This window comes from Peromyscus maniculatus, chromosome 19, assembly GCF_049852395.1.
Source record: "Peromyscus maniculatus bairdii isolate BWxNUB_F1_BW_parent chromosome 19, HU_Pman_BW_mat_3.1, whole genome shotgun sequence".
NCBI classification, from domain to species: domain Eukaryota; kingdom Metazoa; phylum Chordata; class Mammalia; order Rodentia; family Cricetidae; genus Peromyscus; species Peromyscus maniculatus.
In genome coordinates this window covers 35462729-35475884 of record NC_134870.1, presented here as the reverse complement: position 1 = coordinate 35475884, position 13156 = coordinate 35462729, and the positions used below count along the sequence as shown (strand labels likewise).

The window sequence follows — 13156 nt, the reverse complement described above, 5'->3', positions numbered from 1 at the left end:
CTGACAGTGCAGTAGGTTTGTTTAGGCCAGTATCACTACAGACATACGAATATAACATTGAGCTGCAATGCTGGGAGGCCTATGAGGTCCCTAGACAGCTCTTTCTGATCTTGTAGATCCTCATAGTTCCTGAACATATGGCACATGACTGTTAAATCCTTCATTACTCTTTACAATGTTTTGTAGTGTGAGCCACACACTTATTATTATGCATTTTATGTTCTGAGTAATTAAACGAATCATTTAATTCTTGAATTATTCATTGCTAGTGCATAGAACTACAGTTGGCTTCTACAACTGAGCTTATGCACTGAAACAATTCTGTACACATTTGCCAGCTCTAATGGTTTTTCTTTTGTGTGAACTTAGTAATTTACACGCATATATATCATATCACCATTCTGCAATTGTAGATATGTTGTTTACAAGAACTGTGTGTTTATTTAGATAAATATGTCTAACAATGACTAGAAGCTCCAGTTCAATGTTGACTAAAAAAAAGAATAAACTACTATTTTCTCTCATTAATTTTCAGGACAAACTGTTTATGCTCTGATCTCTAAACATGATGGCAGCTGTTTTCGATAGTTGTTCTCCATCAGGAAACCTTTATATACACACAGTTATTATCTAAGCTACTAGATTTTACCAACCCCCTTTCAGCATCTTTTACATGGTTTTTCCCTCTGCTCTTTTTTAGTTTGTTTGTTTTTGTCTGGCATTCTTATTACACAGCTCTTGTTCCAGAAAAACTGCAAGTCTTTTCATTTTCTAAGCAGCTTTCTCCCTGTGTGTTCACTAATTTTATTTCTTTATAATTCAATAATGAATCTGCTTTTATAATGAAATAAATTGTATTAATAATACATATAGTATATGTTATATATAATATACTGCATATTAAATGTTATATATGATATAATATACAATATAATAAATCTGCTTTCATATTTTTCAGGTAAGTCTAAGAATATTAACATTTCTGTTTTTAAAAATAATTTGTCTTTCTTCTTATTCTTTCCTTTAAAGTTACAACATGATTGATTCAATATTTTGTGTGCATTTTAAATAACTACTCCAAATATTTTTTTGTCAAATTGAACAACTGTATACACTCAGAGACATTTTATATTGATATTTCTCCTATATATTAAACTTATATTCTTCATTTTAAAACTGTGCACAGTATAGAATATACTACAGAGACACAATTCTTAGTTCTCCTCAAAGTTTACTTTTGTTCTACTTCTTTATACTTTGATTATATTAAATATCTGAAATTTTCCTTCACATGATTTGTGGTAGCTGATATGTCTGCTAAGAAAATACAGGTAGCTGTTATTTGCAAGTCTAGCTTCCTTTTTTTAAAAAAATCCCTTATGATTTGGAGCTTAATGGTCAGCCATTGAGTTGACATAGTATATGGTTGAATAATCTCTGCCTAAAAAGACTGCTACCTTCTGCAGAGGGAGCTTTGGGTAAGGGGTCAGCATTACATTGCATTTTCATATGTGTGCCTTGTCTTCTGAGATCTTACATTAATTTAGGGTTCACTGGGGGGTGAAGTATTGGGATCTTCTCTAGACTGAGGCACTTCTTCACCCAAGCAGGACTGTAACTCCAGGTACATCCTCTTTGCTCCTGGAGGAGATCACCACATCCACCAAAACATGTCTGAGTGGTGCAGTTCCATGATATTCCCTTTTAACAGTGCTCTGCAGCTGCCAATGCCAGGAGTAGCCTGGCATAGAGCCTCAGTAGTAACTGGTAAGGAAAAGAGATGGTCTATTGCTAAGTCAAAAGAATCCCCCTTCCCACTTATCAAAGTGCAGCAGTCTCCAGAACAACGGCATAGACAGTAGATAATTTTCAGAGCACTAAAGAGATGTTTGATTAAATTTTTCTAGCCTGGTGGGGCGGTGGTGGAGCACGCCTTTAATCCCAGCACTCGGGAGGCAGAGGCAGGTGGATCTCTGTGAGTTCGAGGCCAGCCTGGACTACCAAGTGAGTCCCAGGAAAGGTGCAAAGCTACACAGAGAAACCCTGTCTCAAAAAAAACCAAAAAATTTTTTTTCTAGCTTATATCTCATTTGGAAGAAAATTTCTGGTTTCTACATAGCCTGAAGTCTTACCATGTAGGATATTTTTAAGTATTGATTCCAAATTTGATAATAATTAAAAACAAAAATATATAGCTCCTTTGCCTTATATACAAAATTGCAAAATCTATTAAAGTATTACTATCTAAAAGTACATAAAAATTTATTCTGATTAACTATGATATAGCTTAAAACAATAGTCTCACAACAAGAAATCTTGTGATTATTATATTAAAATCTTGTGATTATTATATTAAAATCTAAAATTAATTTAACAATTATGGAAAAGTCATTTGATAATGACCAACGCACATATTCAGCAGATAAAATCAATATAGCTTTCTGAAAGTTGATAAAATTCATACTAACCCCCCCGCCTCAGAAGAAAAATATAGTTAGCAGCTAAAACTGTAGAGGTGTTCCCTTTAATATGAGGAAAGAGGGAGAGGTTTAATATTTAGTATCATCCAGTTTTTAGGTGTTTAACCCAAAATCCTTGCCAGTGATGTAAGGAATGAAAGAGAAATGAAGAATTAACTAATACTGAAAGAAAATAGTTAAACTATAATTTACCCAGATTATATTATCAATTGCTCAGAAAAAAAATCATCACAATCATCTAAGTAAGAGAATTAACATATCAGACAGAATTCCATCATTTTATATTTTAAGATTCCCACTTATATTTTAGTAAATTTCACTCTACAGGTGTAAACATTCACGTAGTAGTAGTCTTTAAATATCTAATTCTCCCCATGTACCTGCCCTGAGGACAATTCTCCCAGAGTCTGGGGGAAGACACTACAAGTGGGTGGGAATCTAATCTGAGGGCTATCACATGAATCTAAGCACACTGAGCTCTTTAGTCTATTCACTTTATTCTTCTAAATCAATTCCCTCTACACAGCTTCTTTTCTGTTCTCACACTTAGCTCCTCTTTGTCCCTTTTTCCACTGCTCTCTCATTGTTCTATCTTAGTTCCTTCCATCCTTGTTCTCCCTCAAGTCTCTGAAGTTTCCAGTTTATATACACATACAATCAGCAATTCTCTGGCCAAGGCAGGATCACAAGGTTTGAATTCTTTCAGGGTTATAAAGGCAGATAAGAGTTTACACCAGGCAGTGACTGTCAGGCTTTCTTTTACAACCTAAAAAGGGGAGTGACTAATGGGAGTTCTCTGGTAAGGTCAACTAAGGGCTAAAATCAATTAAGGGATTCTAATAAGGAATTTATGTGCTCAGACTATAATCTTAGAAGTGGCTGGGTAAATAGGTTAGGAGTTTATGTCAGTATAAGTCACTAGTAAAGTAAAACGTCTTTTATTCCTTTGGTGCCACATTTGTCCCAGCTTTCTTGGCTGCTCAACTTTCTGGTAGGATGGGAGAAGTTTATTCAGTTGCTAGGCAAACTGCATCACAATATGTAGTATTCGGTTAGTAAAAGCACTTTTGCTCTGAGTTAATAGCTAAGGGGGAAATCTTTAGAACTAGGAGTAACACCTGGGCTGAAATAAAAGGAGGAGGATTAATTTGCACAGCAAATGAACCTTGGCACCTATCATCTGCCTGGCCTGGTCAGCAGTCTCCTTGGGTCAGTGGGAGATAGTTGCTTTTACTCAATAACTAGCAGATGTCCAAAACACCATCCAAGAATAGTAAGCGGTAAATCTCTTAAATTAAGGTCTTGCGTTAATAAACCAGAGTGAAGGTAAGGAGTTAAGGATTTAATTGTTAGTGGTTATTTTCTCTTATCAGTAGGTAAGATGAGCTAATGCTTATCTATCTGCTGTCTGTCCTTGGATGTAGGAGAAATATCTCAGACGAAATACTTTTGTCTGGAGAATGGCCCTGGCCAGATATTTCCTAATGAAGAATAAACACAGCTGGGGAATGTTACCTAAAATATCCCAGAAGCATAGGGGAAGTTGTGACCAGTAAATGGTCAAACACATTGTTAGAAGTTCTTGGGAAAAGAATCAAATAAGAAAGCTACAACAGCACACAAGAAATTCACTATACGATACAGCTAATGTAGAGAAAATCCAGCATCACCAATACTCCTTGAGTTTTGGCTTTCCTCTATAAGAGTACTTGACTCTTCCAGGTAATTGCTTTTGCCATAGTCAGCTGAATTCCTATTTCATGTTTTCTGCAGCTTGTAGCATTTAAATAGATTTGTTAAGACTGGGGTGTGTGAGTGTGAGTTTCTTTTGTTTATTTTGTTCTCATTTACTTGTGTTTTATATTTTTGAACAACAAGGGTTGACAAAAGTTCTAATCAAGGAGACATAAGGAATAGAAGAAAGGAAATTACAGAGTGGTCTTATGACAAAAGAGTAACTCAGATTTCAAAATAATAAGGAGTCCTCCTCACTTTTATAGCTTAAAATGTAGTCCCTTTAATTATAGACAAAGGATTTGTAGGTATTGGCTAGCTGAGTGGCTGGCCTGGTATTGTTTTAAGAGTGAAACTGACTGAGCCCTGAAGAAGAATTCAGTCAACTATGTTTATCATGGAGGCAGAAGTTCTCAGACATTCCTGGGTTGCTGTGCCAAGGAAGACGGTAGCTGGGTTAGACCATGGATGATACAAGTAATTAGGGTGTGTCTACCTTGACTGATCATTTTAATTATAGGCTACAGCCAAAGGAGGAGGAAGAGAAGGAAGAAATTAAAGAAAAAGCAACATAGGGGACCTGGAAGTGATGTGCTTGTCAGGCTAACTGGTAATAGCCTATGTTTGGTCATCCAAAATTGTGAGATTTTGTTAGACATTTCCATCAATGTGGAAATGTTTATTTTATTGATTAATATTTTTAAATTTATTTATTTTTCTCTAAAAGACATATTGTTCCAGTGAAATGATTGTGTGATGCCTCTTAACTGTTCAGTGGTTCTTTTTTCCTCTTTGATTTTACAACTTGTTTTTCTTTTAAGCATTGGACACTAAACTCATACAAAATGTTAACTTCAATCTCAACCTGCAAAATAGACACAAATGAGTCCAGTTGAATTAGGAGAACACTCCAGGTGTTATACACAAGAAATAGAAAGGAATAAAACAGGAAAAGAAAATTCAAAGAGACTGCATCAAATGCCTGCTGATACATATTAAACACTGTAGCTGGCTTTTAAATTTTAGTTGATAAAATAATGACACCCAGAGATACACAGATTGTCCATATTACACAGACAATACAAGTTCTGAGATGTGTAATTATCTCTGTAGTCCTAGAAAGATTCTTACAGGAACTAGACAGGCAGGAGGTAAGAGAAATAGTCCCGGAAAGCTCACACCATCTGGCTTGCTCCACCCCTCAGCATCTGCCAGTGTTTTCTGAGTTGGGTCATGGGTTGGGCCTATGGACAAGCTGTACCAGATACTTAGCCCACCCTTAGACTAAGCCACATTCCCTCCCTTCTAAGTGGTTGGCTTCACAACAGGTAATTAGGAAACAAACAGATAACTCTAAATGGAGTCCAGCATCTTCTCAAAAGCAAACTGATTGGTTGACTCCAGTCAGGCTCACCTTTGCTGGGACAGTCGCCCTGGAGGCTCTTGATAAATCTCCCACTCTGCTAGTCTTGGACTTTTCTTCTTCTTCTTCTTCTCTGAGAAAAGAACAGCATAATTTGAAGTTAAAATTGCTTGCCAACCTATAGGAATAAAAGTTTCCATGGTCCAGTTGCTTTGACTATTTCCTGAGCCCCACCTGACTGCCAGAAGTGGAGGAAATAGACTGTGCGACTATCCTCTCTGTGCTCAAAAAAGTCTCAAATATGGACAAAGAGAGGCAAAAAACTTGGTTTTTAACTATATACCTGACTTAGAATATGTCATGCAGCAAGATGAATATATTGCTACTCTAAACACTGTCTGTGTCATTATTTGCAACATTTGAAAGACTATGTACATTGAATTCAACAGCCCATTATCAATGGCAACATAACTAGCAATCCATAGTCCCCCTCTTCCCTGGTAAGTCAACTATTTTATTACACAGGTGAAAAAAAAATAACAATTTAACAAGTGACTCTAGTAATAAACTATTTTATTCTTGTTTAAAATTATCAGGAATATTACTCTATGTATAGATTTGATTTCACATATATGACAAAAGGGAATCTTTGTTGTGAACAAAATGCTTGCTGGTTCACATGCACCTTTCAAAAGAGTGAGAAAGTGTTGCACATGCATGGCCTCCCCTCATCCTAAGTCCTGTCCTGTGTGTTTCTTCATCGTTCAGTCCTTTCAGTAGAAGTAACACATAATTTTAGTGCTTTGTTATATCAATATTATTGAATATGTCACATTAAATCCTTGACATAGACCACCGTGACTTTTGAAAAACCAATTATAGGATAATTGTCTTAAATGGTTAAGTTTAACATTGCCTGGATACCAGTGTTGAAGTCTTGACAGTATTCAAAAATGGAAGATGTTGAGATCCCTGCTAAAAAAACTGATTGGGACCTGCAGATGTATGTCAGTGGTATAGTCCTTGCTAGCATTCAGGAAGCCTTAAGATCAATCCTTGACACTAGGAAAAATATCCAAAAAGAATCCTAAAATGAATCGTGATACTCTGCTTTGAGGATTTAGAATCGATAACTCAAACCTCCTACTGTCTTCTGTTTGCCATTGATAAGAAAGAAATCAAGTTAAGGGACATTGGATCGATGCTGAGATATTGAGTAACATCCTGGTAAATTTCCAGTATTCTTTCTGAGCATGGCAGTGAAAGCTACCGTCAGATCTTTAGTCCACCACATCCCCATGCAATCCCAGCAGATTCTCCCTGGCACCTCAACCGGTCGCAAGGCATTCTGCATAAATCTCTCTGCTGGCTGGCCGCCACCAGACAAGTCTGCTTTCTTCCTTGAGAATCTTCTTAGCCTCTCAGCTACAGCAGAAGCAAGTTTCAACAGGCCCAGGAATCTGACTGTCTTAAGTTCTTTTTATCTGAGAAGCAGGAAGCTCGAAGTGGAACTACATCCTGAGAAGACTACAGAGTGCTGGTTAAGATATTCCCATGGGGCTCCCTGAAAGGCCTTTGAAATCCCATTGAGTGATCATTAAAGTCTTTCTGCATGGGTGACAATTATCCAGTTTTATCTGATGGGAGGTGTCAGAATGGTCTGCTCAGCGTGTGTAAAGTTTACTCTTCTAGCTTGAAAGGAAAATTGACTTGAAGAAAAATTGCAAACAGACCACTGTCATGCCTCCATCATTTCAGAGCCTAGCTGGTGATTTGAACAAGTGGAAGACAAAAAATTTTACTCACAGTATCCGTTTGCACAAGATACATAGCTCGTTGTTACTGTCGTTGGGGTTTGGAATATGTTCGCTGTCTTCGGAACACAACTGCTTATTAATTTCCATCAATGCTCGAAGTTTTCTACATACACCCTGGAAAAATATAGTTATATCATTTAAGAACTTCATAAAATAACATTGTTTAATAGTACTATGCCCATGTAAAAAAAAGCCATGTAGTCAGTCCAAACAACACAAAAATAATGATTCTGGCTTGTCCATTAAAAACAGTAAACTCACCTAATAAACACTTATCTAATGCAATTGATTAAACAGAAAAATGTATGGAGACAAAGGATCCTCCTTGATCTTCCGTGGTTATACTAGTGACCTCACAGAATCGTTGACATGTTATAAATACTCAATTAGTAAAATGTCTTCCTTTCTTACTACTGTTATGGTGACACTGGCTATTGTAATAATAATGAGCTAAGCTGATATATTAAATACTAGTGCACAGTGAAACAACAGTAAAAAGCTACTAGAATGTGAGAGAATCGCTACAAAACTGAGACTCAGTGTATGAGCACTGGACACTACCAAGGGGCCCTGTCATATACTCTGAAGTGTATACTGCATTTCATATAGCAATATTAGCAGTTATTAAATGTTTACAAAATGTTCCTTCGTATTTGGAAGACAAGCTTCTATAATGATTCATTCTCTGGACAAATTCCAGATCCTTTGGCACACCATTGGCCTTGTGTTAGAGGCTGACTCACTTCAGAGCTAATGGGGCTGAAGACTCAGGACTCTTCTCCCAAAGGCTTAGGATAGGCTAAGGTACTTGGAATTCCATTTTAACCTTTGGCACACTGTCTAGTACTACTATTTATTATCTGTGCAACATCCCTCAAAGACATGTTGTGATCTTCTTGATTTGGACTTCCTTTTGGTAAATGCCACTGGTCCCTATTTACCACATTTAAAAGGGTGTGTGGAGACCATTTTGAATTTTAAAATCAACACTAAAGAATAGTGGAAAAGTCTCTGAAATAAAGAGAATCTGTTTTCATTCCTGTGCTCAGTATGTTTGATTGACAACCTGCTCTCTGTGTCACTTCGCCTTTCCTAAGACTGAAATACATTTGAAAATCAACAGTGCATTTGTGCTGTGGAAGTGAGCAGTGATTCAAAATGCTATCTTCATTACTAACAGGGAGTGTTTACTAGACCCTTAGATCAAACTTGCCAAATCTAAGGTTAATGCTTCCTTTAGATTTCCTGAAAAACAAACCCTGCTCCTACATGCTTCCATCAGAAGACAAGTAATAAAGCTTTAGTTACACCTATCAAACATACCTCTTTCATGGAACTGATCATAGGAATCTGTGGACTCTGCAAAAGCTTTACAATAATTTAGTCCATCAACAATCATTCATTATGAGATTACTGTTAAATTCAATATGATAATACATTAGTAAAGTAGAGGAAGGATGCTGGTCTGAGTAGCTCATAGAGACTAATGGACACCACTGTATCTAAACCAACTTCTTAAATATGTTTGGAATTTACAACTACCTACAGAATGATTAGTAAGGAGTTAAAAGGGCTATCAGCTACCAGTCCATCATGGGGACATCTTGCTAAGGGTCATCTGCTAAATCATCTTGGACTGTTATCATTGCTCAGTGATCTCTAAGAGAGACAAAGTAGCAATTTATGGTAACAGACTAGAAACTGGCCATCTTGAGATCTGGTATCTGGTTCTTTGATGTTTTATGCCAATTTAGAAGCTAACTTCCTAGATTGTAAATGGTTCTATAGAGCTTTTAAAACCTTATAACAGAAAGGCTATATAGCCTAGTATCTTTGCAATAAAAACAACTCTTATGAGGTAGATATTGAGCAACATGTTTACAAAAAAAGTCATGATAATATTAGAATGAAACTTTAAATAATTTTAATAGTTAAATCATAAAAAAGCATCAACCCAGATCAGTTTTGACTGGACTTCACAGTTAAACTTCATAATGTCACAATTAGATGTAATTCCTTATGAGATCCAGCTTTAAATACAGCAACATCAACAACAACAACAAAACCAATGGGAGTCAGAGGTTTAGGGAGTGAGTTAAGAAACTTGCTCACAGCGTTCAGTGTGCTCAGAGATGGATCACTGGTGGTTTTCTGAGGTTTAAATACCCCAGCATAGTTCCCTGGGATGCAGTGAAAGACCATAGAAATGGACAGCATTAGCCATGTTTCTCTCTGGGGAAAACTGAGTGTCCCTGAAATTATCAAAGAACAGTAGATTGACCCTGGAGCATCTAGACTGAGACATCATCCCTCAGAGCCATGGGAGATGATTCTGCAGCGTAACTCCCAGCCATCAGCTTGCTTTTGTTTCACTAAAGTTGCTCTCCATTTCCACATCTCAGAAAAACACTGCACCCTCCACCTCAGGTCACGTGCTCCTGTTGTTGTCTTCTGTCCACAGTCCACATACCTTGTAATCAAATCCTCCAGGAGCTGGCATTGCTCCCATTTTCACATCACAATGCTAACCAATTTGTTTTGGCTTTACAATGACCCTTCTCTGATGACAGATGGCAGCCTCTCTGTAAGCTCCTTTCTGGTGGTGACAGTGCTAGTCCATGGTGTTCTGGCTCATGTTTAAAATACTCAACAGGGTTCTATATTGCTAAGACCTCAAGTGAATGAATTTTCAGAAGGATAGCAAACATCCCAGCATTATGAATAGTTTTCTTTGGGGGGACAATATCCAAGGAGTATTCTTGGAAACTTTCCCAGAGTGATGACTGTTTTCTTGTGTGCATCTTGCCTTTTAGTTATACCTGTGGTTTTCAAGAAAATTTTCAGTACAATAGAATTTAGTGATATGAAAGAAATTCAATGCAAGAATTTTCAACAATTGCCTGGGATCTGAGATTTCAACATGTGTCCAGTTCTCTAAAACCAAGACTCTACCATATTTTATTGAACTCTCATTTATTAGCCAAACTTGTGTGAAATAATAGAGGCTCTACATAGTGAAATACTGTAGAATATTCATGTGACAATGTTTCTTTTCTTAAAAACAGTTACAGTAACATACAAATAGTTTAATCATGTCTTTAAAGAAATTTGGTCTAAAGAAAAGCTGCTTCATTTCTTTATTTAGTATTCATGGCCTTGGAGAGATGTAGCAAATTTTGCTACACCAGCAATGTTGTTTTAAATGATACACCAGTGGCATACATAGCAGCCTGTGGATAAAAGTAAAATATGTACATGACAAAGACATAGCCTTTTCAATTATCTTTCAAACAGATATAAAATGTATTTCTATGCAAGATGATTCTTTTATTTTTCAATAACAGGCCTGTCATAGTTGAATACCTTCCTGTATCTAGGGTTCTGCCCTCACAGGTGCTTCTACCCGGACTGCTGCAAGCTGCTGATCTCTCTTGGTTTTCAATCCTTGTTCCCATGTTTTCCCACCATAGAAAACTCTATATGTTTATCCCATTTAGAAATGGAGACATCCATCTAGTTCCTGGAATATTCTATATCTGACTCTTTTTTTCTTCCTAGCATTATTATTGGATGTGTTGAATATTTTTGTAATTTGCCTATTAGTTCCTTTGTTTACTGTCACAAAAAATAAAGTTTCAGAAGCACGAATGTTATATCTTTTGTTTACTTTAGAATATCCTGGCATTTCAAATAAGATCATAAATATAATAGACATTAAATAAATATGTATTTAACTATATATATGGTGTGTGTGTGTGTGTGTGTGTGTGTGTGATGACTATGTAATGTCTACAGATACATCTTTCTTTGCATAATGACTACCAGAAAATGCATGTGTTTTATCTTGGCTACTTCACTTGTTGAATGGAAAAATAGTAATTTCTTGGTTTGTTTTTTTTTATATCTATGGAGTTGTCTATGGAGTTTTAAAGTACTTTTTTAGCATGGCAGATTGCGCCTTGCAAACACCTTATATCAATGATACATTGAGAAAGAAAGAGAAACAGGAACAGAGAGACTGAGAAAGAGACAAAGAGAGAAGTACTCATGTTTGATCCATAGAGACTTATTACTGTGTCTTTAACAAAAGTTATTAGTACCTGTCAGTATACTCTCTGTGTTACTACCATGAAGGTGTTAGCCACAAATTATTTTTCTTTTGGAAACTTGGAGTGAATTCAATGAAAAAAAGCAAGACTGACCTGAATTGTATTCCCACTGGCGGCATCTGGGATAAAAATGCAGAAACCAAAGTTAAGAGGATGCAAATTATTTAATAAATTAGACATAGGATTCACTCAATGCAAACCTCTTATTGCTTTACTGGCAATGTATTCTGAAACCACAAATCATCTTGAATGTATTAAGATTTGTGGTGGCAAATCAAATGATGGCACAGTCACAAAGGCCCAATCACTTAGGAAGGTCCATCTACTTTGGAAAATAATGCCCCCATGGTCTCTAAACCTACCAGTTTATCTACTTCCTAAAAACTCATTGCAGAGTGAAGCACGGCATTCTACTTTGATAGATGATAATATAGTGCATATGTCACATACACAAATAATTTGAATATAACTTAAAATATCCAGATAATATGAAGTTTAAGTTTTATATATATACATGAAATTTCATTTTCTGAACTCTGGCTATTCTACTTCATTATTACAGAGGCAAAATCAGAGATCTGTAAGAAATTAAGATTAATTAAAGTCACAAATTATTACATTCTCATTGACTTACTCTCTTATACCTATATATTTATTTTAGGAAATGACATCATTTGTGTATAATGATCTCAATAGCTTTATATCTGAGGTTCAGTGTTTTAAAAGGGACCAGTCAGAGAAAGGTAAATCTATGTAGCCCATGCCACCCTAACAATTAAACACAAAACTAGGAAATTTATTTTCTAGCTCTCACAAAAGTCCTTTGTTCTTCAGGAACAATATTTTCAATTCATTTTGAATTTTAAGATAAGATAAATACATAAATCATATTGTTTTAAAACAGGAACAGTCACTATAATTAAATTATAATTAACATATGATTAAAATATACATAGTAATTACATGCCAGTTTTAAGTGTCTTATATCTATAGGTAGTATAAACTGGATACTTGGTGAAGAAAAGATACAGAATAATATCTTGACTTTTCAGAACTAGTATGAAATTATTAGAATGGCCTCTCATAGATAAAAGTTCAATTGTTCTCAAACTACTTTCATTTTTAAAGATAGTTCAAGGTTTTAACATTATATATATATATATATATACATGTTATATACATAAATATATTAGAATATATAATTCTTTTCTAAGTGGGGGATGGGGAATAAAAGTCCCTTCCCCAGGGTCTGAGATGTATGGCAAGAAACTTCTAATGTGTTCAAATTGCTCACCTTGTGTGAGATAAAGTGCCAGGGTCAGAAGCATTAGCACTGTGGCTGTCTTCATGCTGAAGATGATGTAAGTTGGTTACAGGTCTGCTCTGTGCATTGCTCAGCTGGTGCTCTAGGACTGAGCATGTGAGCTGCAGCTCACTTTTATACATCCTGGTGACACACACACACAGAACCAGTTGTTCAGGCTCATGCTAGACTCCTCAGACAACATCAGTTTAGTTTCCATCTTATAAGGTCCTGCCATAGTATCAGATTCAAGCAGATAATGCCTATTTCTAAAACAGTCATATGTTTTCATGATACCCAACCCAGAAGGCTATAGAAAGGACCCTACCTACAGCCTATAATTTCTAATC

General features: G+C 36.0%; 1 protein-coding gene across 3 annotated transcripts in view; it reads right to left on the bottom strand.

The window, feature by feature from the left end:
- Nucleotides 1-12936, bottom strand: part of Spink5 (serine peptidase inhibitor Kazal type 5) — a 58556-nt gene extending 45620 nt beyond the window's left edge. For 2 of the 3 annotated variants that reach the window (XM_076555182.1, XM_076555184.1), the window contains exons 1-4: nucleotides 12798-12936; nucleotides 11597-11622; nucleotides 7384-7508; nucleotides 5629-5710 (exon numbers count right to left, since the gene is read on the bottom strand). In XM_076555182.1, coding sequence (XP_076411297.1) covers nucleotides 5629-5710; nucleotides 7384-7508; nucleotides 11597-11622; nucleotides 12798-12852 — 288 coding nt within the window. In that variant the 5' untranslated portion in view covers nucleotides 12853-12936. The remainder of the gene's footprint in view (nucleotides 1-5628; nucleotides 5711-7383; nucleotides 7509-11596; nucleotides 11623-12797) is intronic. The other variant, XM_076555183.1, reaches the window with a different exon arrangement.
- Between the last annotated feature and the right edge of the window lie 220 nt (nucleotides 12937-13156).